The 26,773-nt window shown below is 43.1% G+C and overlaps 1 protein-coding gene across 5 annotated transcripts in view; it reads left to right on the top strand.

The window, feature by feature from the left end:
* Positions 1-26,773, top strand: part of LOC126484333 (alpha-N-acetylglucosaminidase) — a 372,796-nt gene that overhangs the window by 26,694 nt on the left and 319,329 nt on the right. For all 5 annotated transcript variants that reach the window (XM_050107785.1, XM_050107782.1, XM_050107780.1 and 2 more), the window contains exon 5: positions 10,120-10,281. In XM_050107785.1, coding sequence (XP_049963742.1) covers positions 10,120-10,281 — 162 coding nt within the window. The remainder of the gene's footprint in view (positions 1-10,119; positions 10,282-26,773) is intronic.

The following is a 26,773-nucleotide window of genomic DNA, read 5'->3' as shown; positions in this document are numbered from 1 at the left end:
TCTGAGCACTATGGGACTTAACATCTGAGGTCATCAGTCCCCTAGAACTAAGAACTACTAAAACCTAACTAACCTAAGAACATCACACACGTCCATGCCCGAGGCAGGATTCAAACCTGTGACCGCAGTTCCAGACTAAAGCGCCTAGAACCACTCGGCCACTGCTGCGGCGATTACGTGTTACCTTCTCGGTGTATCCAAGAAAATGAAATTTTGACAGAAATTTTTTGGGCAGATCACTATACTAGTAAGGGCCAGTTGTACAGTCCCCAGCTAGCAGCCGCCTTAAGTTCTATTCTGGAAGTAGCACGGAAAACTCGTACAAACACGTAACAACGCCTAAGCAGAGAATAATCGCGGGATAACTAAACCGGTGATTCTGGCAGAGTTAGGGAAGTTAACTGGCAAATAAGCTTTGACATTGACAGGAATAGTTACAGAATTAGTGATAACAAGACTCTTTGTTAGAACGAGGAAGAAGAAACGGGGACATCACACAAATTATGGAACAATATGACTATTCCAAGTTTGTATAAAAATTTTGTACTACTACTTTTCAATCTCATGCTTTAGATACTAGAGCGTATAAATGAAGTGTGAAACTATTTCCCAAAGTAAAGCTTTTTCCTTGTAGTAGCCCTAATAGGTATTTGGTATTGGTACTTTGTGAATTATATTCTGTCGTTAAAAAATGACCATTTGTGCCAAAACAGTCTTGTTTATTTGCTGTGTGTTACAATTGTTGCAGTATTAGAAAGGCCTATTTTGTTTTATCTAGCAGAGAGTGACAAAATAGACATAATCAGATTGAGAAACCACACCAGTCGGTCCTATTTGTATTAACAGCTTTTTCAGTATTAGACAATGACATTTTGATTTTTCATGTAGCAAAACGTTTGACGAACTTTGATGAGGTAACAGATTCTTTCACAGAAAGGAAAGCGCGCCATGTAAAGCTGTAGCAAGATTAGAGAGAAAAAATTGTAGGGGCTAAGGACTGAAGAAATGTGCATTGTCTTGTTTGTCTCATGTCTTTACTGGTTTTATGAATCCTATGTTTAATTTTATGTCACACAAAGCGGTAAGTTGTTAGGGGGAAAACAACAACAACAACAACAACAACAAACAACGAGGGACAGGATGTCAAACCGGCCGACTGTAAGCATGAGAGGCACCATAGGACATTTTAATTTCCGCTGTCCTAAATATGGTTTGATGGCATCCATTACAAAATATACACGTTTCAATTCCACAGAGTGAAATACAGTGACGTGCGATAGGAGAATGCTGTGTGAAGAAGTGAGGCACTGCACTTTGGCACACTTACGACCAAATAACTTGTCTTACATTTCCTCAAACACATATGTTTTATGCGTTATACTCTTCAGAAAGATGTGCACTACAAAATGAATATATTTTTGTAAATTCGATTTTTTTGTAATTTTTGATGTCCTCTCTCAAACGCTCAAGGGAGTGGCGGGGTATTGGCCCGGTTCGGAAGTATCATAAATCTGGGGCTGATGTGCAGAGCAGTCTGAGTTATAGTGGGGATGTGAGTAGTCTCCACGTGACCCGTGTTTACAATTAGTGATTTTGCTGTTTCCTCTTCTTTTACTGCTCTCACGTCAAATGAAAACAAAACAGATTTCTGTGGCAGAGTTCTGTCATGTAAAATACATCTACATAATTACGGAAGGCTAAAATGTGTTGTTAGTTGCAGATTTTATTTTGTTTCCACCTTTCTGACAGTCAAGCATAAGTTGCCTTCCAGAACAATGAAGTTATTTTTGTCGGTTTGCTAAAGAAATTTTCTACTATTAATCTTTTCCACTGAGACAGATAATGTATTTGAAACGAAGTGTTTAATTCAGCACATTGTTCGCTGCATTTCAAGTGCATGTTTTCAACTTCTAGCACACATGGCATTATGCCATAATAAAGAACCAAACATGAGATAACATAGTACTGGTACTACAAGAAAATTTACATCCCGAAAACTACACTGAAAAGCTTAATATCAGGTCGTGGCGTACTTCACTGGAAATCTGGACATACGAATGTGCACTTTAAATGTGCACATTTTAGTATGGGTCACGAAATTCCGATGCTGTTGGAGTATCCTCTGATGTCTTGTTTCTTTTACGACATAATATAAGATCTTTTAATGTTTTACATGTACGAACATACTGGCTCCCTATGACATTGTAACTGTGCAAGTGCGGTGACGCCTGCAGAAATGAACCTATTTCTAATAGGTCGCGGGAAAATATTCCGAGTGGTTGCGAGAATGTACAATGAATTTCTTAAATCACAGAGTGTTTGAATTTCTTAAATCACAGAGCATTTGACTCATTTAAAAATCAACTCTTTGATGATGAGCCATTTAGATGAATTTTGAGCCCAGAAGATCAGACATTTATGTCGTTATTAAAAATTTTAATGGCACATTTGTGTGATATATCTTACATTGTAATACGTGCATAAAAGACCAACATTATATGTGAAAGCTTAGCTTCTCTTGCAGCGTATTAATTTTATAGACCAAAATTATATGTGAAAGCTTTGCTTTTCGTGTAGCAACACTATGTATTTTAATTTAAACTATGGGAGCCTTTATATTTTATGAAGTAACAGCTTTTTCATGAGATGAGAAAACATTTTATTTTCCAAGCACAGACAAAAAACTAACAAGAATAAACAACTTGTAACCAAGCCGACTACGGCAAAGATAAATATCTATCAGCTGCAGCTTTCAGCCGCTGTTTTTGGCGCAGTGGATAAATGACGTCGCCACATCAGCCCCCCTCCTTTTGAAACCGGGTGCACCAGGTTGGTTTTTTTTTTTTTTTTTTTTTTTTTTTTTTTTTTTTTTTTTTTTGTGGTTTTAGGGCGCAAAAAAAAAAAAAAACTTATGCACCAGGTATGTGGGGAAACTTGCACTTGATTTTTCTACCAGCTCTCGTGAAAACATCTGGTGCAGGCAATGGCTGCTCCTGTTCTGCACTTGCTGCTTCGTTGTCCTCTTCTGAAACCGAGGGCTCGGCGAGACTATCTGCTGTTTCTTTGGCCTCCACGTTTGAGGGTGATTTTGCAGACCGAGGAAGGAGTGTACCCTCTTCGGTGTAAGCAGGTTTCAGCCGCTCATTTGAGACTGTCTCTTCTTTACCATCCTTACTGATTTTGAAGCTGTGGCTTCCTCTTGTGATTATGCGGCGGGCGCACTGTATCATCCCTAAGCCACACGTGGGATGTTGCTTGCAGTTCTTTATGTACAAACACTCTCCAGTCTCCATGTCTGACAGGGTTAGTGGGTTTGATGTTTCTCATTCTAACGCTGAGTTGTCTCGCGAATTGCATGCATAGCTCAGGGGCGAACGGCTGTGTAGATGCTGGAACGATAAATTCTCCAGGAACCCTCAATGGCTCGCCATAAACCAATTCTGCGGAAGAGCATTGTAAGTCCTCCTTCACGGCCGTTCTCAATCCGAGTAGGACCAGCGGTAGTGCTTCAGGCCATGAAGTGGAACTACACATTAATGCAGCTTTGAGCGTGCGGTGTAGTCGTTCCACCATTCCATTACTAGATGGATGATAGCTCGTGGTGCGTAGGTGGTTGCACCCGCACAGTAGTAAAAGTTCATTGAAAAGTTGGTTTTCAAACTGCCTTCCGCGATCTGTTGTTATGTTTTGCGGAACGCCAAACCTGGAGAACCATGAATGCAACAGTGCTTTTGCAACTGACTTCGCAGAAATGTCTTTTATTACAACTACTTCTGGCCACCTGGTAAAAAGATCAATGATTGTGAGCAAATAGCATTGTTCTGAAGAGCATGATAGCGGGTCCACAGTGTCCACATGTATATGTGAAAATCTTGCAGATGGCGTCGGGAAGTCAGCAATAGGTGCAAAGACATGTCTGCTGATTTTATTACGCTGACACTGTCTGCTGATTTTATTACGCTGACACTGTCTGCTGATTTTATTACGCTGACACGTTAGGCATGCACGGGCCCATGCACGACAATCTTTTTGTATTCCAGGCCACACTGCTTTGGAGGAAACTAACTTGGCTGTAGCTCGTACTCCTGGATGTGATAGGTTATGTAGCACACTATAAATCTCACGATGATATTGTTCTGGTATGTAAGGTCGCTCCTTTCCTTTAGCTACATCACACCAAATTCCGTCTTGAACATTCGTGACAGACACACTTCTGAGCTGCAACGCAGTTCTCTGTTCCTCTATTAGACAGCACAAGAAAGGATCTTTTCATTGTTTAGACTCTAACTCGGTCCAACGAATTGAATTTAAACTGGTACAATTCCTAGACAGCCAATCTGCGACCAGGTTGTCTTTTCCTGAAATGTGACGCACGTCAGTTGTGAACTGTGCAATGTACTCGACTTGCCTGCACTGACGTGGTGAATTGAGCTCTGTGTCTCGTTGAAATATAGCTACTAACGGCTTGTGATCATTAAAAATTGCAAAGTGCCTCCCTTCGACAGATGTGCGAAAATGCTTTATGGCTAAGTAAATAGCAAGCAACTCACGGTCAATAGCACTCTATTTTTGCTGCTGTCGAGTCAGGTTTTTAGAGAAAAATGCGAGCGGCTGCCATCTGCCATCAACTTCTTGCAGTAGCGCTGCACCCACTGCTGCTTGGCTCGCATCAACCATGAGCGCTAAAGGAGCACTCAATCTTGGATGTCCCAGTAGTGTTGCCCAAGAAAGACATTTCTTTAAGTCATGGAAAGTTGCTTCAGCATCTGGACTCCATGGAATTTTACGATTTCCTGTTGTATTTTTACCTGCAAGTAACGTTGTGAGTGACTCTTGGGCGGCAGCTAATTTAGGTAAGTGACGTCTGTAATAGTTGGGCATGCCTAAAAATCTGCGAAGTCCTTTGTAAGTTGTGGGAAGGGGCATCTGTTGTACTGCTTCAACCCGCTCAGGCAAAGGTGACAGGCCTGCTGCTGAAACCAAATATCCCAGGAACTTAACCTCGCGTTTTCCGAACGTGCACTTTGTTTCGTTAATAATTATGCCATACTCTGTCAGACGGCGGAAAAGCTGCCGCAGATGTTTGACATGCTGATATATAGAACCAGAGAATACTAAAATTTCATCCATATAACAAAATACGAATGGTAATTCTTGAAGCACCTCATGCATGAATCTTTGCCATGTTTGGACAGCGTTTCTGAGGCCAAATGGCATAAAATTGTACTCAAACAAACCGAATGGTGTGATAACTGCTGTTTTTTTAATGTCAGATGGAGCCATGGGAATCTGGGAAAATGCTTTGGCGCAATCAATCACACTAAATATTTTGGCATTGCTAATCGTTCTGTTAAAATCAGTCACATTGAGTACTGGGTAGCGGTCGGGAATTGTGCGGGCATTGAGCACCCTGTAGTCTCCACATACTCTCCATGAATTGTCTTTTTTATGGACCATGTGAATTGGAGATGCCCATGAACTATCAGACCTACTTACAATATCTGTTTTTAGAAGTCTGTCGAACTCAGCTCGCACCGCGAGCAGCTTCTCTGGAGGCAGACGCCGTGGGCGGAAGGCAACGGGTTGACCTTGTGTCGTGCTGATGTGGTGTTGAGTATTGTGTCTGCATTTCCTGATTGCATTGACGGGTTCGGTAAGTGCTGGAAAGTCTTGAAGCAGTTTACGAAAAAGTGATTCCTCCGACAGTGCTCTGATATTGCCTACAGTATACGAATCGTTACGACTATCGGCACATGTGTGTGCCCCGCTTAGTTGCGGGTACGAAATCCTATCACAATATCCCGACGCGAATGACGCGGTAGAGGAGCCGGAAATCTTCGTGTGGAAAGACACGGGCACATCGCACTGCACTTGAACCGACGCGGAAGACGCAGTAGGCAATATCCCTTCTGTGGGAACTGTCACCAAACGACGGTTAACCAGGTCGGGCATAAGTCGGTAGTTCCGTAAAAAGTCCGCTCCAATTATAGGACTCGGCACATCAGCAACCACAAAAGTCCATTTTGGATGGAAGTTGGAATTCAGATGTAATGCCAACTGTTTCTCACGATAGGTAGATATTCTGGAATTGTTTGCCGCAGTCAGCACATGTTGCATTGTTGTCGTGCGTATATCACCTCTCTTTCTTGGATAAACACTGACTTCTGAACCTGTGTCAATCAGAAACTTCTCACCTGAAGAGAGGTCCAACACGAACAATCGGTGTGATTGGTTGACTGCAGATACCGTGGCGTTTTCACCTCTTTGAATCATGCTATGACTCGGGCGCCTATGTTGTTGTTGACAAACGCTAGCGCCCTTTAACGCCCGCCTTTTACGTCTGGGTAGCAGCAGGTTTGAATACATTGACGGGCAGTGTTACCGAAGCGTCTATGGTACCAGCACCATTGATCTGTCAAATCCTGTTGGATAGCATTTCTTCATCTTTTCCAACTGCGACTTCGTAGCTGTTGGTGATGTGAAGTTACTTGAACGTTGAGTTCTGCCACTTGTGCTGCCAGTTGCTGTATGGCGGGTTCGGTCGATGAGCACTGCTGTTGGGAAGTATTATTGCATGTTCCTGGCTCACTGACGTCAGATTCCATCACACTACACGTTCTTGGGCCTCTATCCTGGCTGTAGTTGAATTCGGAACACGCAGAAACTTCGGTTAAGGTGTTTGCGATGGTGTCTGCCTTTTGTGCTAAGACTTGCAATGGTAAGTCTGTTTCTGCTGCAATGACGGCTCGGATGTTGGCAGGAAGTTTATGAAGCCATATTAGACATAAAGACTCTTCAGGTAGGAGTTCCGGGCCGGCTAATGTACGTAAGGCTTTGAGTACTTGTGACGGAGTCTTGTTGCCCAAATCTTCGTATGCGAAAATTTTTTGTTGTCGCAAATCTGATGACAACGTATAATGCTGTATGAGAGCTTCCTTTAGCACAAAGTAATTTTGTTGCGACAAGGTTTCTTGGTTTCTTCTACTTGCTCTATCACTTCTAAATTTAGATGTGAAACCACTATATTAAATTTGTCAATGTTGTTGGACACCCCACGCTGCCGAAATATGCATTCAGCCTGCATAAACCAAAGCTGGAGGCGCACCGGCCAGAACGCGGAAAGCTTAACATTTCCGTGTCGCGCGTAGGTACTCCCATCTTTTGCGTTAACATCTGTCGTTCCGTTTTGTGGCGAATCAAAGGGCGTGCACCGCGATCCTTGGTCGAACAGACTGTAGTCTTCAATCTTGATTCCACTGCCCCATGCTTTTGTCTCTGAATTCATTATTCTCGTTGGTATATATATTTTCTTTATGCTTCTGCTACGATTTTTCGGGGTCACCGCTATGGGAACCTTTATATTTTATGAAGTAACAGCTTTTTCATGAAATGAGAAAACATTTTATTTTCCAAGCACAGATCAAAAACTAACAAGAATAAACAACTCGTAACCAAGCCGACTACGGCAAAGATAAATATCTATCAGCTGCAGCTTTCACCAACTGTTTTTGGCGCTGTGGATAAATGACGTCGCCACAAAACCATTAGCACTTTCTGTTTGTGTGTTCGTGCTTCTTAACAGTGATGTTGCTATTGGCTGACTAGATCACGTGTCCTCAGCTCTGAATACCTGTTGTCATCGGCTGGCGAAATCACATGACATGAGCTATGCCTGGCTTACAAAAGCGCAGCGCAATCTCGATTCCAGTGCTTCGGAAAGTAACATGCAGTCTTTGGTGGAATTCGAATTTATACTTTCGTAATACGAAAATATGCAGAGTATATGTTGCTGCTCATCAAAGATCTTTCCAAAACGTGTTGTTTTCCCTGTGTTTCGTTTTCTAAAGCACCAGGAAATTCTATGCCTGTGTATAACCATTCAAAGGACTGATAAGTTATACAGTTCCGAGAGAAAATATACTGTCAGTTAAAAGGGAAAAAGTATGTTTTCACCCGGGAGAAAGTGTATTTTTGACTGGGAAATCCGGGAATTTTTTTCCATGTCTGCTTATACTCCCTGCATTTTAAACATAGCAGAGTGACACTCATCACTCCACAAGGGCTCATGCAGTCTTATTAGGTGGCCTGATGATGGAGTGTTAGCAGCTGATTGGGTCCTATTCATCCACATTGTGAGATTACTGAAAAAACATTTGCTTTGTGGTGTCCAGTTAAGTTTGCTGACCAGACACCTCTGCAACTTTCTCTTTTTGGCACTGCTTGATCCATTAAGTGTACCCAGGCTGGAAAGTGACCACTGGAACGTAGACCATTGACCACCTCTCACTAATCAGTATCTATGAGGACAGGAGGGCATATCTTTGGAGACATGACGCTTTTTCTTTCTATGAGGTGTCCAACAGCATTAATCCCAAGCATCTGTTGGTGAAACTCTTCTGGAAAATTGTGTTTGGTAAAGCCTCCACAGCTGAGAAATGGCACGGAAGGGAGGGAGGGGGAGGGGAGGGGGAGCTGTGTGATAAAATTGCAAAGAATACCATGTCCAGTGTGTGTCTATGGGCAAGTAAAGGAATTGTATTATAGCCCCATTTGATATGTGCACTGGAGGTGCAGCTGCTGGCAAATTGGTTGTGAGATGAGGTGTGGTAACCATCACTTACGGAGATGGCACTGCCACTCATAACATTCACCCCACAGAAATAACATTTTATTAGTGGCTGGGCACTCAGGTAATACAATCCTTAAAACTATCTGAGGCATAAAGCTCTACCCTATGTCTCCAAACTTCCACACATATCCAAGAGATGAACATTCTACTGCAGGAGCTGGAGCGGTGTTAGCGGTTGGCTTTTCTCTGTCTGTTCACTTTTCTGACCTATTGTAGAGCCTGTTAAGTTTGAGTGATAAGTAGATGGACTATTCAATACTCTTAGGCTAAATCATCCTCCATAGGCTGTGTAAGCAGATTGTCATCAAACCTTTCTCACAGTGCCAGTGTAATGTGATATGATAATACTGAAGTTTTCAGTTTTAATTTATTGTTTTTCACTTTTTGGTTGTATTTAGTGGGAGATTACGAGCTATTTTTCTTGTATCAGACAGTCTGTAGGATAGTATATGAAGTTTCACAACTTTTTCATTGATGCAGTGGGTGGCTGTTTGGATATGCAAGCCATCAGAGATGTTGTAGCTTTGTAAATACACACACAGTTGCACATAAATTACATATATTAGTACAAGTTGTAATACGTGTTTTCTGGGAAATATTACTCAAAATCTTGAGTGCCTTTGTAAACTTGAGTGACCTCAGAAAGTTAAATTTGATATAGAGTTTTCACAGTGAACTTCATTGCTGGTGATTTCCTATACTTTTAAGTGTTTGTTTTTCACATTTTTAATCATCTGTAATATGCGTCATCAACTTCACATCGTACATCAAGGACAGTGATGTACTGCAATTGTTAAATGTCATTTATTTTGTCACGAGTCAAGTACAATATATGTTGTGATTCATTCTGTTAGATGCACACTAATAGTATGTAGTAATGTGTGGCAGGGCAGCTTCGGATTGGGTCAATGACTGCTTTGAACTTCATATATAGCATTACATTTTAATAGTAACAGTTGGAGCACAATTAATCACGTGCAAAGAAATTGAATCTGTTGGTCTCGAGTCTGTTTTAGCTGCCCCTGCTTTCTCTCCTCCCCTTCACTTTTTGCCTGTTCCGTCTCAGTGCATACAAATAGGAAAGAAAGCTAGTTAAATGCACGTTATTATTATAGCTTGAATTAAATTGTTTCCAGATATACACTGATTGTGCACAAGGAAATTGATGTTAGTTTTAAAGTAACTTTTCATTTTCCGACAAATATACCAGTTTCTTCATATGTCATACTTTCTCTCTGCTATTAATCTTTTAATAAATGCTGACAATATTATGGATGCTAAAGTCTTTTATATGGTGAGCAGCAGTCTATGCTTTTCGTAATATTGTCATTATTCCATCATGGATTTTTGACTGTAATAAATACTTTCTTGATGTCTCTTCATGAAACCATCTTCTTGTCTGTAACCTTAATTTTTTTACTCATCATTTCAATCATATAGTTATATGAGTCATTTGAATATGTAACTGGACTGATATAATCCCAATGTAGGAATCGTATGGGGAACATACGTGGCTGGGCAGGTCCTTTGTCAGACACGTGGCACAATCAGCAAGCAGTTCTTCAGCGCAGGATCCTGGACCGCATGCGAGAACTGGGAATTATTCCTGTCTTACCAGCATTTGCAGGACATGTTCCCAGAGCTTTCGAACGGTGAGAACTGAATATTATAATTTATTTAACCCTTGTTGTTTAGATATTTTTAATCAAATGAACACATATTACAACTTGTGTATATCTTTTGTACATTGTGTTAATCTAATTTTAACATAATGTATTGTGATTTAAAATTGAATTTCTGTTTGTGGTCTAATTTGTTTTGGTCAACGGAATTTTAAAATTAGTGTTATCAACAGCTGTAGCATTGAATATTTATTTTTATTTTTGTATTTATGTGTTTGTGACTTATACAAGGAATTGTTACAAACAGTTTGAATCGTGGAAACTAATATTTTTCATTTTCACTTGATAAGCTTCACTTCAAAAGATATTGTGAATTTATGAATCTGCTTAATATTTACCTGTAATGTCTTTAAAGCTTAGATATACTCTGTGGTTCAAGGGCTCCGAGCTACTCATTTTATGTAGCTCTTTTCCTGCTCATTTTAAGTGAAATTAAGTTTCTTGAGACAGTACTTTGAATTAAGTTTTTTTCTCCATGCTCATGGCTGAAAAACAGTCTTTGTCAAATGTTTCATATAAAAAGTTTGCTCTTCTTTTTTGTTTCCTATTTTTTATCTTTTATTTCCTTTGTTATTTCCTTTTTTTGTATTCAGAGCAGAAACATTCCCATAACACTGTTGTTTACCTTTCCACCAAAGCCCTTAGCATCACAAAAATTTTAGTCGTATCCAGAGGTCTCACCTTAAGCCCTGCACCCAAATTTAACCATGGTGAACTTGTGAAAGACCTACTCTCCTGCTCCTGATCCCTGCAATGGAAACACTTCCTTGCCACCAACCTCTCCAGTGAAAGCCAACCTAATCCCAACAGTTAACCCTGCCTCTCCCAGTTTATACCACCATCTAACCGTGATCCTCTCGCCCTCCCACATAACCATCACCTGACCTCCTTCCAGGAATTCCTTACCTCCAACTTGACCTCACCATCCTTTCCTAGATCCCTTCATAAGAACACCAACCTTCCAGCAGAAGAGAGAACAGCCATACACAACCTCAAAAAATCCTGACCTAATCATCCTACCTGCAGACAATGGTTTCACCATTGTTGTTGTGAAACACAGTGACTACCTGGTGAAAGGCCTTTTCCATTTATCTGACTCCTCCATCTATAAACTCTGACAGAATGATCCCATTCCAGAAGTCCAGCATGACCACCAGTCCATGCTTAAAGCCTTATGCTCTTCCCAGAGCCTCTCCCCAGAATCCATTTCCCACCTCACCCTATCCACTTTCTTTATATTCCCCAAACTCCACAGAGCCAACAATCCTGGATGCCCCACTGTAGCTGGTTGTTGTGCCTCCACTGAAAGAATTTTGGCAGTCATTGACTACCATTTCCAACCAACTGCTAGTAATCTAGCCTATAACTTCAAAGTTACCAACCACTTTCTTCACCAACTCTCCACCTGATATTACCACCCCTCTATCTCCTGGAACCCTAATAGTCACTGCTGACACCACTTCCCATACACCAAAATACCTCTTGTTCTCAGTAAGCACTGTTGTTGTTGTTGTTATGGTCTTAAGTCCTGAGACTGGTTTGATGCAGCTCTCCATGCTACCCTATCCTGTGCAAGTTTCTTCATCTCCCAGTACCTACTGCGACCTACATCCTTCTGAATCTGCTTAATGTATTCATCTCTTGGTCTCCCTCTACGATTTTTACCCTCCATGCTCCCCTCCAATGCTAAATTTGTGATCCCTTGATGCCTCAGAATATGTCCTACCAACCGGTCCCTTCTTCTCGTCAAGTTGTGCCACAAACTCCTCTTCTCCCCAATTCTATTCAGTACCTCCTCATGAGTTATGTAATCTACCCATCTAATCTTCAGCATTCTTCTGTAGGACCACATTTCGAAAGCTTCTATTTTCTTCCTGTCCAAACTATTTATTGTCCATGTTTCACTTCCATACATGGCTACACTCCATACAAATACTTTCAGAAACAACTTCCTGACACTTAAATCTATACTCGATGTTAACAAATTTCTCTTCTTCAGAAACGCTTTCCTTGCCATTGCCAGTCTACATTTTATATCCTCTACTTCGACCATCATAAGTTATTTTGCTCCCCAAATAGCAAAACTCCTTTACTACTTTAAGTGTCTCATTTCCTAATCTAATTCCCTCAGCGTCACCCGAATTAATTCGACTACATTCCATTAGCCTCGTTTTGCTTTTGTTGATGTTAATCTTATATCCTCCTTTCAAGACACTGTTCATTCTATTCAACTGCTCTTCCAAGTCCTTTGCTGTCTCTGATAGAATTACAATGTCATCGGCGAACCTCAAAGTTTTTATTTCTTCTCCATGGATTTTAATACCTACTCCAAATTTTTCTTTTGTTTCCTTTACTGCTTGTTCAATATACAGATTGAATAACATTGGGGAGAGGCTACAACCCTGTTTCACTCCCTTTCTAACCGCTGCTTCCCTTTCATGCCCCTCAACTCTTATAACTGCCATCTGGTTTCTGTACAAATTGTAAATAGCCTTTCGCTCCCTGTATTTTACCCCTGCCACCTTTAGAACATTGTCAAAAGCTTTCTCTAAGTCTACAAACGCTAGAAACGTAGGTTTGCCTTTCCTTAATCTTTCTTCTAAGATAAGTCGTAAGGTCAGTATTGCCTCACGTGTTCCAATATTTCTACAGAATCCAAACTGATCTTCCCCAATGTCGGCTTCTGCCAGTTTTTCCATTTGTCTGTAAAGAATTTGTGTTAGTATTTTGCAGCTGTGACTTATTAAACTGATAGTTCGGTAATTTTCACATCTGTCAACACCTGCTTTCTTTGGGATTGGAATTATTATATTCTTCTTGAAGTCAGAGGGTATTTCGCCTGTCTCATACGTCTTCCTCACCAGATGGTAGAGTTTTGTCAGGACTAGCTCTCCCGAGGCCGTCAGTAGTTCTAATGGAATGTTGTCTACTCCCGGGGCCTTGTTTCGGCTCAGGTCTTTCAGTGCTGTATCAAACTCTTCACGCAGTATCGTATCTCCCATTTCATCTTCATCTACATTCTCTTCCATTTCTATAATATTGTCCTCAAGTACATCGCCCTTGTATAGACCCTCTATATACTCCTTCCATCTTTCTGCTTTCCCTTCTTTGCTTAGAACTGAGTTTCCATCTGAGCTCTTGATATTCATACAAGTGGTTCTCTTTTCTCCAAAGGTCTCTTTAATTTTCTTGTAGGCAGTACCTATCTTACCCCTAGTGAGATAAGCCTCTACATCCTTACATTTGTCCTCTAGCCATCCCTGCTTAACCATTATGCACTTCCTGTCGATTTCATTTTTGAGACGTTTGTATTCCTTTTTGCCTGCTTCATTCACTGTGTTTTTATATTTTCTCCTTGCATCAGTTAAATTCAATATTTCTTCTGTTACCCAAGGGTTTCTAACAGCCCTCATCTTTTTACCTGTTTGATCCTCCACTGCCTTCACTATTTCATCCCTCAAAGCTACCCATTCCTCTTCTACTGTATTTCTTTCCCCTATTCCTGTCAATTGTTCCCTTATGCTCTCCCTGAAACTCTGTACAACCTCTGGTTCTTTCATTTTATCCAGGTCCCGTCTCCTTAAATTCCCACCTTTTTGCAGTTTCTTCAGTTTTAATCTACAGTTCATAACCAATAGATTGTGGTCAGAGTCCATATCTGCCCCTGGAAATGTCTTACAATTTAAAACCTGGTTCCTAAATCTCTGTCTTACCATTATATAATCTATCTGATACCTTTCAGTATCTCCAGGATTCTTCCATGTATACAACCTTCTTTTATGATTCTTAAACCAAGTGTTAGCTATGATTAAGTTATGCTCTGTGCAAAATTCTACCAGACGGCTTCCTCTTTCATTTCTTAGCCCCAATCCATATTCACCTACTATGTTTCCTTCTCTCCCTTTTCCTACACTCGAATTCCAGTCACCCATGACTATTAAATTTTCGTCTCCCTTCACTATCTGAATAATTTCTTTTATCTCATCATACATTTCATCAATTTCTTCATCATCTGCAGAGCTAGTTGGCATATAAACTTGTACTACTGTAGTAGGCGTGGGCTTCATGTCTATCTTGGCCACAATAATGCGTTCACTATACTGTTTGTAGTAGCTTACCCGCACGTCTATTTTTTTATTCATTATTAAACCTACTCTTGCATTACCTCTATTTGGTTTTGTATTTACAACCCTGTATTCACCTGACCTAAAGTTTTGTTCCTCCTGCCACCGAACTTCACTAATTCCCACTATATCTAACTTTAACCTATCCATTTCCCTTTTTAAATTTTCTAACCTGCCTGCTCGATTAAGGGATCTGACATTCCACACTCCGATCCGTAAAACGCCAGTTTTCTTTCTCCTGATAACAACGTCCTCTTGAGTAGTGCCCGCCCGGAGATCCGAATGGGGGACTATTTTACCTCCGGAATATTTTACCCAAGAGGACGCCATCATCATTTAACCATAAAGTAAAGCTGCATGTTCTCGGGAAAAATTACGGCTGTAGTTTCCCCTTGCTTTCAGCCGTTCGCAGTACCAGCACAGCAAGGCCGTTTTGGTTATTGTTACAAGGGCAGATCAGTCAATCATCCAGACTGTTGCCCCTGCAACTACTGAAAAAGCTGCTGCCCCTCTTCAGGAACCACATGTTTGTCTGTCCTCATCAACAGATACCCCTCCGTTGTGGTTGCATCTACGGTACGGCCATCTGTATCGCTGAGGCACGCAGGCCTCCCCACCAACGGCAAGGTCCATGGTTCATTTGGGGGGGGGGGGCAGTAAGCACTACCTTTCCCAATGTCCATCAGACTCCAAACCCACCAACCTATTCCACGTATACCATACTAACTTTATTCTAACTTACAGCTACTTCGCATTTGGAGGGAAGGATACAAACAAATTCTTGGCACACCCATGACCAGCCGAATGACACTCTCCTGAGGCAACCTTTTTATGGGCCATCTAGAGGATACCTTCCTACCCTCCCAAAACACCAAACCCTTAGTTTGGTTCAGGTTCATTGGTCATATCTTCATGATCTGGACTCTGGAACCAAGGCACACTATCTTTACTCCTTTGCAACCTCAGCATCATCTCTCCCATCTGCTTCACGTGCTACCCCTGTACACAGCATGTCACCTTCTTAGTTATTGACATCCTCCTCTTTGATGGCTCCATCCACACCTCTGTCCACTTAAACCCATCACCCAACAACAGTACTTGCATTTTGACAACTGCCATCCCTTCCACACCAAAAAAATTCCCTCCCATACAGCCTGGCACATCTGCAGTGAAGTATGCTGAAGGTCTCACCAAGGCCTTCGCGGACAGGCACTACCCCCCAAAGACCTAGTGTACAAACAGATCTCCTATGCCATTTCTCCCACACACCCCAAATCCTGCCACCACCCCCAAGAACCAACTACAAAGGAGTGCCTCCTTCGTCACCCAATACTAACCCTGACTGGAATAATAGGACAAAATCCTTGATCAGGGCTTTGATACATGTTGTCGTGCCATGAAACGTGGTACATCCTACCTGAGATCCTTCCCACCCATCCTACAGTGTTGTTCCATCGCCCACCCAACATCCACGACATACCATCCTAGTCCATCCGTATGCCACTCCCAATCCCAAACCCTTGCCACAGGGATCATATACCTGTGGAAGGCCCAGGGGCTAGACCTGCTCAATCCACCCATCAAGCACTTCTTATTCCATTCCTATCACAGGCTCAGCCTACCTGGTCAGAGTCTGGGGCACCTGTGAAAGCAGCCGTGTCACATACCAGCTCTGCTGCAATCATTGCACAGCTTTTTATATTGGTATGACTACCAACCAGCTGTCCACCAGGATTAACAGCTACAGCCAAACAGTGGCCAAGAGCAAAACAGACCACCCGGTTGCACTAGGTGCATCTGAACACAACATACTTCATTTCAATGGCTTCTTCACAAACTGAGCTATCTGCATCCTCCCTGCACCACCAGCTTTTCTGAACTACAGGGATGGGAGTTTTCCTTTCAGCACATGCTTTGCTCCCGAAATTATCCCAGCCTCAAACTACATTAATCAGCTGTCCCCACACCAACCACCCAACAGTTTCCACTCCCTCTGCCCTAATACCCCCTCTGTATTCACACCCTCTTGCCCTCTTTGTGTGCCACCCTCTGCCAACGCACGTGCTCATCTTTCCCTTTCCCTGCTCCTCTCCTTTTCCACTGCCTTTTACCCCCCCCCCCCCCCCTCCCTTCCCCAGACACCTGCCCCACAGCCTCCAGACACTGTGTGTGTTAACGCTCTTCCCATGCCTCCATCTAGTCCCAGCACATTCCACCAGACAGTGGTCTTCTCTCCCCTTTACACCAACATCCCTCACACCCATTATCTTGCTGCTACTGAGCACTACCTGTCCAAATGTCTTTCAAACTCCAAACCTATCACCTCTTTCCTTATACACAATACTAACTTTATCCTAACTCACAACTACTCCTCACTGAGGGAAGTGGTACAGCTGTTAGCACACTGGACTTGCACTCAGGAGGATGACAGTTCAAACCCGCATTCGGCCATCCAGATTTAGGTTTTCTGTGATTTCCTAAATTGCTCCTTGCAAATGCTGGGATGGTTCCTTTGAAAGGGAATGGCCTATTTCCTTCCCCATCCTTGACACAGTCCGAGCTTGTTCTCCATCTCTTATACTTTGATTTCGATCGGACGTTAAGCTCAATCTTCCTTCCTTCAGTGCTACATCTGCTTGTCATTTAAAGGGAGTATATACAGACAAATCCTCAGCACAGCCATGAGCACCAAAGTGACATTCTGCTATGCCAACTGGTTTATGGACCATTTAGAGGAAGACTGCACTGTAGTTCCTTCTCTAGATTGTCGCACAGATGACAAAATGCTAGATATTGAAATAGATGACAGAGGGATAGAAAAACAATTAAAATCGCTCAAAAGAGGAACGGCCACTGGACCTGATGGGATACCAGTTTGATTTTACACAGAGTACACGAAGGAACTTGCCCCCCTTCTTGCAGCGGTGTACCGTAGGTCTCTAGAAGAGTGTAGCATTCCAAAGGATTGGAAAAGGGCACAGGTCATCCCCGTTTTCAAGAAGGGACGTTGAACAGATGTGCAGAACTATAGACCTATATCTCTAATGTGGATCAGTTGTAGAATTTTGGAACAAATATTATGTTCGAGTATAATGACTTTTCTGGAGACTAGAAATCTACTCTGTAGGAATCAGCATGGGTTTTGAAAAAGACGATCGTACGAAACCCAGCTCGCGCTATTCGTCCAAGAGACTCGAGGGCCATAGACACGGATTCCCAGGTAGATGCCTTGTTTCTTGTTCCGCAAGGCGTTCGATACAGTTCCCCACAGTCGTTTAATGAACAAAGTAAGAGCACATGGACTATCAGACCAGTTGTGTGATTGGATTAAAGAGTTCCTGGATAACAGAACGTCGGTAAAGCAGATGCCAAACTGAGATTCATTGGAAGAATCCTAAGGAAATGCTTGTTCGCCCACTGCTTGAATACTGCTCGCCAGTGTGGGATCTGTACCAGATAGGGTTGATAGAAGAGATAGAGAAGATCCAACAGAGAGCAGTGGGCTGTGTTACAGGAGCATTTAGTAATCGCAAAAGTGTTACGGAGATGATAGACAAACTCCAGTGGAAGACTCTGCAGGAGAGACGCTCAGTAGCTCGGTACGGGCTTTTGTTGAAGTTTCGAGAACATACCTTCACCGAGGAGTCAAGCAGTATATTGCTCCCTCCTACGTATATTTCGCGAATAGACCATGAGGATAAAATCAGAGAGATTAGAGCCCACACAGAGGCATACCGACAATCTTTCTTTCCTAGAACAACGTGAGACTGGAATAGAAGTGAGAACCGATAGAGGTACTCAAGGTACCCTCCGCCACACACCGTCAGGTGGCTTGCGGAGTATGGATGTAGATGTACATGTAGAGGAGATCTATGTACCCTCCAAAAATGTCAAACCCCTAGTCTGGTTCAGGTTTATTGTTGACACCTTCATGGTCTGGGCTCAGTACCAAGAGATGCTATCATCACTCCTTTGCTACCTCAACACCTTCTCTCCTGTCTGCTTTACCTGCTCCTCAACCCAGAGTGCCATCTTCCTGGACGTTGACTCCCTCCTCTCTGACGGCTCCATCTATACCTCCATTCACACTAAACCCACCAGCCACCAACATTACCTGCATTTTGACAACTGTCATCCTTTCCTCACCAAAAAGTCCCCTCCATACAGCTGGGCCATATGGTAACGGTGTGTCTGCAGTGACAAGAACTTCTTTACTGTGTTTACTGAAGGTCTCACCAAGGCCTTCACAGACAGGCACTATCCTCCAGACCCAGTCCACAAACAGATCTCCCAGCCATTTCCCCTAACATCCCTAATCCTCCCACCACCCCCAAGAGCCAGCTACAAAGGAGTGCCCCCTTCATCACTCCTAAACTACATCCTTTGCCAGTGCTTTGATTACCAATCATCATGCTCTGAAATAAGGGACATCCTGCCTGAAATCCTTCCCACCCCACAAAATGTGGTGTTCCATCCCTCACCAAACTTCCACAATATCTTAGTCCATCCCTATTTCACTCCCAATCCCAATCCCAATCCCAACCCCTTGCCACCCCTGTGGAAGATGCAGGAGCAAGACCTGCACAATCCACCCACCCAGCACTTCCTATCCCAGTCCTGTCACAGGTTTATCCTATCCCAACACAGGCTGGACCACCTGTGAAAGCAGCCGTATCACATACGTGCACTGCTGCAGTTATTGCACAGCAGTTTATATCGGTATGAGTACCAACCAGCTGCCCACCAAGATGGACAGTGACTGCCAAACTGTGACCAAGAGCAAAGTAGACCACCTGTGGCATAACGTGCAGCTGAACGTAACATGTCTTGTGACAGCCAGAGCGAGAGCACCAGCAGCAGCGAGTACTGTTTGTATAAAGCGTTTATTTTGCATTTTGTTTACGACCTTCCACTAAGGAAGGGATTCTATTAGTGTTTATCTGCTCTGCATAGTAACTAACAGTTCTTGATAAAACTTTACGTAGTTTTCGTGTTAGATTTCTTAGTGTTTTCTTGATCGTTTAGAACAGAAAGCGCCCTAAAACCGTCTTTTGTTTGTTTCGCGGCCGTTAGCCACTAGTCACTTGAATCAGCAGTTGTCTTGTGACAGCCAGAGTGAGAGCACCAGCAGCAGCAGCAGCGAGTACTGTTTGTATAAAGCGTTTATTTTGCATTTTGTTTACGACCATCCACTAAGGAAGGGATTCTATTTGTGTTTATCTGCTCTGCATAGTAACTAACAGTTCTTGATAAAACTTTACGTAGTTTTCGTGTTAGATTTCTTAGTGTTTTCTTGATCGTTTAGAACAGAAAGCGCCCTAAAACCGTCTTTTGTTTGTTTCGCGGCCGTTAGCCACTAGTCACTTGAATCAGCAGTTGTCTTGTGACAGCCAGAGCGAGAGCACCAGCAGCAGCGAGTACTGTTTGTATAAAGCGTTTTTGTACTTATTTGCTGCGCTTAGCTTTTAAATAGTTTTTCTGGGAAAACCTAGCGTAGTTTTCGCGTCTCGTATTTCAGTGAGTGTTTCTTGATTATCAGAGTAGCTCATCAGAAGATTATCTTGGGAATTTGTCACCGTATAGAGTAGGGTAAACATAGTCATGTGTAGGGACTGTGGTTGTTGTGAGCGGACGCAAGGAGAATTGGCCACTCTTCGGGGGCAGGTGGAGGCTTTGTCTGTTAGGCTCATCGAGCTCGAGGCGCAGGCGTCGGCTCGTAGTGGCGTTGGGGCAACTGTGGTGAGACCTATGCCTACTTCGGTGGCCTTGGAATCACATGGAACCCCTGATGTCGCTGCGTCTTCCGGCAGTGAGCATCTTACCGGTCAGCCATCACTCCAGGGTGAATGGCGGACAGTGGTGGGCTCGCGCGTGCCTGGCCGAAAGGCAAAGGTGGGATCTGGCCGCGTGGCAGCTGCCTTACCCCTTTCCAACAGGTACGGGGTGCTTCCTAGTGGTGATGACATCGTTTCCGAGCCACCACAGGATGCCTCGCCTGTTGGGCCAGTGGCCGATTCTCCGGCAAGGTCCCGACGGTCACAGAGGGCGGGCCTATTAGTTATAGGGAGCTCCAACGTTAGGCGGGTTATGGAGCCCCTCAGGAAAATAGCGGGTAGGTCGGGGAAGAATGCCAGTGTGCACTCGGTGTGCTTGCCGGGGGGTCTCGTCCGTAATGTGGAGGAGGCCCTTCCGGCAGCTATTGAACGCACTGGGTGTGACCGGCTGCAGATAGTAGCACATGTCGGAACGAATGACGCCTGCCGCTTGGGTTCTGAGGCCATCCTTGGTTCCTTCCGGCGGCTGGCTGATTTGGTGAAGACAACCAGCATCGCACGCGGAGTGCAAGCTGAGCTTAATATCTGCAGCATAGTGCCCAGAGTCGATCGCGGTCCTCTGGTTTGGAGCCGTGTGGAGGGTCTAAACCAGAGGCTCAGACGACTCTGCGACTATAATGGTTGCAAATTCATCGACCTCCGTTATTGGGTGGAGAACTGTAGGGCCCCCCTAGACAGGTCAGGTGTGCACTACACACCGGAAGCAGCTACTAGGGTAGCAGAGTATGTGTGGCGTGCACACGGGGGTTTTTTAGGTTAGAGGGACCCCCCCTTGGGCGAAACGATAAAATACCTGACGGCTTACCAGAGAGGACATTATCATCATTGATAAAGAACGTCCGTCCTCAGAGACCAAAAACAGGAAAAGTTAACGTAATATTGGTAAACTGCAGGAGTATCCAGGGCAAGGTTCCTGAATTAGTATCTCTTATTGAAGGAAATAGTGCGCATATAGTATTAGGAACGGAAAGTTGGTTAAAACCGGAAGTGAACAGTAACGAAATCCTAGACACAGAATGGAATATATACCGCAAGGATAGGATAAACGCCAATGGTGGAGGAGTATTTATAGCAGTAAAGAATTCAATAATATCCAGTGAAGTTATTAGCGAATGCGAATGTGAAATAATCTGGGTTAAGTTAAGTATCAAAGGTGGGTCAGATATGATAGTCGGATGCTTCTATAGACCACGTGCATCAGCAACCGTAGTAGTTGAGCGCCTCAGAGAGAACCTGCAGAACGTCGTGAAGAAGTTTCGTGATCATACTATTGTAATAGGGGGAGACTTCAGTCTACCAGGTGTAGAATGGGATAGTCACACAATCAGAACTGGAGCCAGGGACAGAGACTCTTGTGACATTATCCTGACTGCCTTGTCCGAGAATTACTTTGAGCAGATAGTTAGAGAACCAACTCGTGAAGCTAACGTTTTAGACCTCATAGCAACAAATAGACCGGAACTTTTCGACTCCGTGAATGTAGAAGAGGGTATCAGTGATCATAAGTCAGTGGTTGCATCAATGACTACAAGTGTAATAAGAAATGCCAAGAAAGGAAGGAAAATATATTTGCTTAACAAGAGTGATAGGGCACAAATCGCAGAATATCTGAGTGACCACCATCAAACGTTCATTTCTGAGGAAGAGGATGTGGAACAAAAATGGAAAAAATTCAGAAACATCGTCCAGTACGCCTTAGATAAGTTCGTACCGACTAAGGTCCAAAGCGAGGGGAAAGATCCACCGTGGTATAACAATCATGTACGAAAGGTACTACGGAAACAAAGAAAGCTTCATCATAGGTTTAAGAGTAGTCGAATCATAGCTGATAAGGAAGAGCTGAACGAAGCGAAAAAGAGCGTAAAGAGAGCAATGAGAGAAGCATTCAACGAATTCGAACATAAAACATTGGCAAACAATCTAAACAAGAACCCTAAAAAGTTTTGGTCATATGTAAAATCGGTAAGCGGATCTAAATCCCCTATTCAGTCACTCGTTGACCACGATGGCACCGAAACAGAGGACGACCGAAGAAAGGCAGAAATACTGAATTCAGTGTTCCAAAACTGTTTCACTGCGGAAAATCGTAACACGGTCCCTGACTTCAGCCGTCGCACAGACGCCAAAATGGAAAATATTGAAATAAACGATATCGGAATTGAAAAACAACTGCTATCACTTAGTAGCGGAAAAGCATCCGGACCAGACGAGATACCCTTAAGATTCTACAGTGATTATGCTAAAGAACTTGCCCCCTTTCTATCAGCAATTTATCGTAGATCGCTGGAAGAACGTAAAGTACCTAGCGACTGGAAGAAAGCGCAGGTCGTTCCCATTTTCAAGAAGGGTCATAAATCAGATGCGAATAATTATAGGCCTATTTCGCTTATGTCAATCTGTTGTAGAATAATGGAACATGTTTTGTGTTCTCGTATTATGACGTTCTTAGATAATACAAATCTCCTTCATCATAACCAACATGGATTCCGCAAACAGAGATCGTGTGAAACTCAGCTCGCCCTATTTGCCCAAGAAATTCACAGTGCCGTAGACACTGGCGAGCAGATTGATGCCGTATTCCTGGACTTCAGGAAGGCATTTGATACGGTTCCGCACTTACGTTTAGTGAAAAAAATACGAGCTTACGGAATATCGGACCAGGTTTGTGATTGGATTCAGGATTTCCTAGAAGAAAGAACACAACATGTCATTCTTAACGGTTCAAAATCTGCAGATGTAGAGGTAATTTCGGGAGTACCGCAGGGAAGCGTGATAGGACCTTTATTGTTTACAATATACATAAATGACTTAGTTGACAACATCGGTAGCTCCGTGAGGCTATTTGCAGATGACACGGTTGTCTACAAGAAAGTAGCAACATCAGAAGACTCGTACGTACTCCAGGAGGACCTGCAGAGGATTAATGCATGGTGCGACAGCTGGCAGCTTTCCCTAAACGTAGATAAATGTAATATAATGCGCATACATAGGGGCAGAAATCCATTCCAGTACGATTATGCCATAGGTGGTAAATCATTGGAAGCGGTAACGACCGTAAAATACTTAGGAGTTACTATCCGGAGCGATCTGAAGTGGAATGATCACATAAAACAAATAGTGGGAAAAGCAGGCGCCAGGTTGAGATTCATAGGAAGAATTCTAAGAAAATGTGACTCATCGACGAAAGAAGTAGCTTACAAAACGCTTGTTCGTCCGATTCTTGAGTATTGCTCATCAGTATGGGACCCTTACCAGGTTGGATTAATAGAAGAGATAGACATGATCCAGCGAAAAGCAGCGCGATTCATCATGGGGACATTTAGTCAGTGCGAGAGCGTTATGGAGATGCTGAACAAGCTCCAGTGGCGGACACTTCAAGAAAGGCGTTACGCAATACGGAGAGGTTTATTATCGAAATTACGAGAGAGCACATTCCGGGAAGAGATGGGCAACATATTACTACCGCCCATATATATCTCGCGTAATGATCACAACGAAAAGATCCGAGAAATTAGAGCAAATACGGAGACTTACAAGCAGTCGTTCTTCCCACGCACAATTCGTGAATGGAACAGGGAAGGGGGGATCAGATAGTGGTACAATAAGTACCCTCCGCCACACACCGTAAGGTGGCTCGCGGAGTATAGATGTAGATGTTGATGCTTAATTTCAGTGGCTGCTTGACAACCTGGTCCATCTGTATCCTGCCCTCCCCATGGCCAGCGTTTCTGAACTGCACAGATGGGAGTTATCCTTAGAATACATTTCCGCTCCCAAAATTATCCCAGTCTCAACCTACAGTAACCTAATTTGTGTAGTTGCAAATTTTTGTACTGTGGAAGGAGGAAATGCCATTATCAGTATACTTAAAAACCTGACAGAGGGGTATGAGTGCTGGTGGAAGGAGGGGGGGCTTTCCAAGATTATGTTTCTATGTTTTCCTTGATTAACTTGGTAACAACAGATTCCAGCAAAAATGTTTTTCTAATATCAAATTAACTTCATTAAATTTTCTACAAAAAAGGGACCCTCTCCAGTTTTTTCTCTGGGAGTTACAGTTTCCGTATTGCAGGGGATGGAAAAACAGTGTCTTAATGACAAAATTAATGTTTGTTGTTAAATGAGCAGGTTAAGTACAAAAATTAAATGTATGTACCAATCTAAGTAAAGTAGAGCTGTATTAAGTGATAAATAGTGCTCAGGCAATGTGACAGGCTGGAGAGGAAAGGGTTTGGGGCTGGAGGGAAGATGCGTGAGGGAAGGAAGGTCATCATAGTGAGGTCACGCATTTTCTTTTTTCATAGGCCTGCAAACTGAAGAGTGAGCAGGTGGGTTCCCAATCTCTCTACCGCACTATGCTACAAGAATCAATTGCAGGGTGTTTCACAAAGTCATACCAACCCTTCTATGGCTTGCCTTCAGAATCACTGATGGCACACTGTGCAGATATGTGTGGGACCATTTATTTTCCACGAACTGCACTAACACTAAATGGAATAGGTATATGACTTACTAATAATACCAACGCAAAAAAATCGTATGGACAGGTTGTTTATAAATCTCTGCAAAATGTTCTACATTGATGGAGGGGAAATTGATTTATAGTCATCCTGTACAGCAGTAGTATCGTTTGTCTGGGAAAGAAGTCCTCCCACACCATGAGCACAGCTTGCTTTTCAGTTTACATACAGACTATACCTTTCTCTTATGTGAGTAGACACAATAACACCACTGTGCTCATCTTTGTATAGTGGAGGTATTATCAGTTTATTGAGTACTTATTTGCAATGGAAAGTAAGCTTTTATGTAAAATATGTCCCTATAAGCAATTACTAACAAAGAGATAGAGGGGCTGGCCAGTACTTAACCTCAGCTCAGTACAGCCGATAGCTCCATCCTTGCTACCCTCCCTGTTTTCCTTTCCCTGTTGCTTCATAACCTGGGTTGTGAGTAACTGAATCTACTTTCCCTTCTTCCCTTTCTTTCCCCTCTCTCCTCCCTGATGAAGGAACATTTGTTCCGAAAGCTAAGAACGTAAATTGTCGGTTCTGTTTTTTGTGTATCTATCTGCTGTACTGAGCTGAGGTAAGTACTGGCCAGCCCCTCTATCTCTTTGTTAGTATTTGTTTCACATCTTTATATGAGATTTTCCATTAATCATTTAGATCCCTATAAACAATGGCAGAGAAATGCTTCATTTGTATTTGCCATGTTGCCAGTGATGTGCAGCATTGTTGGGAAAGGGATTGGATTGGAAAATATCACATCTTGTGGTGTCTGTCATTGACAGCTTACTGTAAAGCTGTGTAGCTGAGTTGTAGGACTTGGTGGTGAAGTAGTGAATGACCAGAGAAAGTTGCTGCTCTTTTCTCATCATTAAATGTATTAATGGTGGACTGCATAAATCTCTTCCATTCAAGAATTGCTGGCACTTGTAGAGAGGGCTGCACTGAGTGGAGCCACTTACCACACATCCACATTGTATTTTGCAAGGTGGGTGTGAATATGTGTGAAGGAAGGGGCTGCCTCGTGTTCAAATCTAGAACAATAATCCACTGTATGCATTGCTTGTCTGAAGTTCCATAACACCTATGTGACCTACTTCTATTGCAAAGGGAGACAGTTTAAACCTCTGGGTCTTCATATTTTGGTAGAACTGAAGTTGGGATGATGCATTTGATACCCCTCATGCCGTGAAAAGTATTCCAGCCGTTGATAGTGGGGACAATGAAATTGACGTGGTCAAATCCATATTGACCCCATGTTACACTTGGGGCAGGCTCTTCAGTGTGGTAGCTGGTTGACATCACCCACTGTTGAGCTATTTTATGCAATACCTCTCTTAACAACTGCAAATATGTTCTCACATAATAAAGTGAAATTATCTTTGCTGTATAAACATGAGCTCAGTGATGTTATTTGTCTATTTACATAAGAGAGCTGGACAGGAAATACTGGGGAGGTATTGTCTGTCTGTAAACGCCACGAAGTGCCACCATGGCATCTGCTGTGTCGAGGGAAGTCTCATGTTGCCGGGCTTGTAGTTGGTGGCCTGGTGTTTGTTGCTGTGGCTGTGAATATAGCAGACTGCGTCTCGTCCCAGTGACACAGGCTGAAAGGGCTCCCCATTTGAAACTCGGGAGATGCTGGGATGGCTGGATCCCCACTGTTGTAGTTCCGTGAGGTGGCAAAGAGCTGAGGTGCCCAAATGCCTTGGTGGTCGGGCTGAGGACAGAGATTTGAGGCCTAGGGATGGTAGTGATGGGAGTATTATCAGTACAGTGTTAACCAGCACAGACTGCTTATCACATTGCTGCCAACCTGTTTGACAATGATGGCTGGCCTGGGAAGGGTTTGAATGCAACTGACCTGGCTGACTTTGCAGAAGTACCTGTGCTTGTGTGTCACACCATAATGTTCTGGAACAGAGGCAATGACCAAAGGGGCTGTCATTGTGCAGAAGTTGGTCAAACCGAAGTGGCCTCCCAGAGGCTGGTCACTGGG

This window comes from Schistocerca serialis, chromosome 6, assembly GCF_023864345.2.
Source record: "Schistocerca serialis cubense isolate TAMUIC-IGC-003099 chromosome 6, iqSchSeri2.2, whole genome shotgun sequence".
In the NCBI taxonomy this organism is placed as follows: domain Eukaryota; kingdom Metazoa; phylum Arthropoda; class Insecta; order Orthoptera; family Acrididae; genus Schistocerca; species Schistocerca serialis.
Note: the sequence above shows the minus strand (reverse complement) of the source record. Positions and strands in the feature narration are given on the sequence as shown.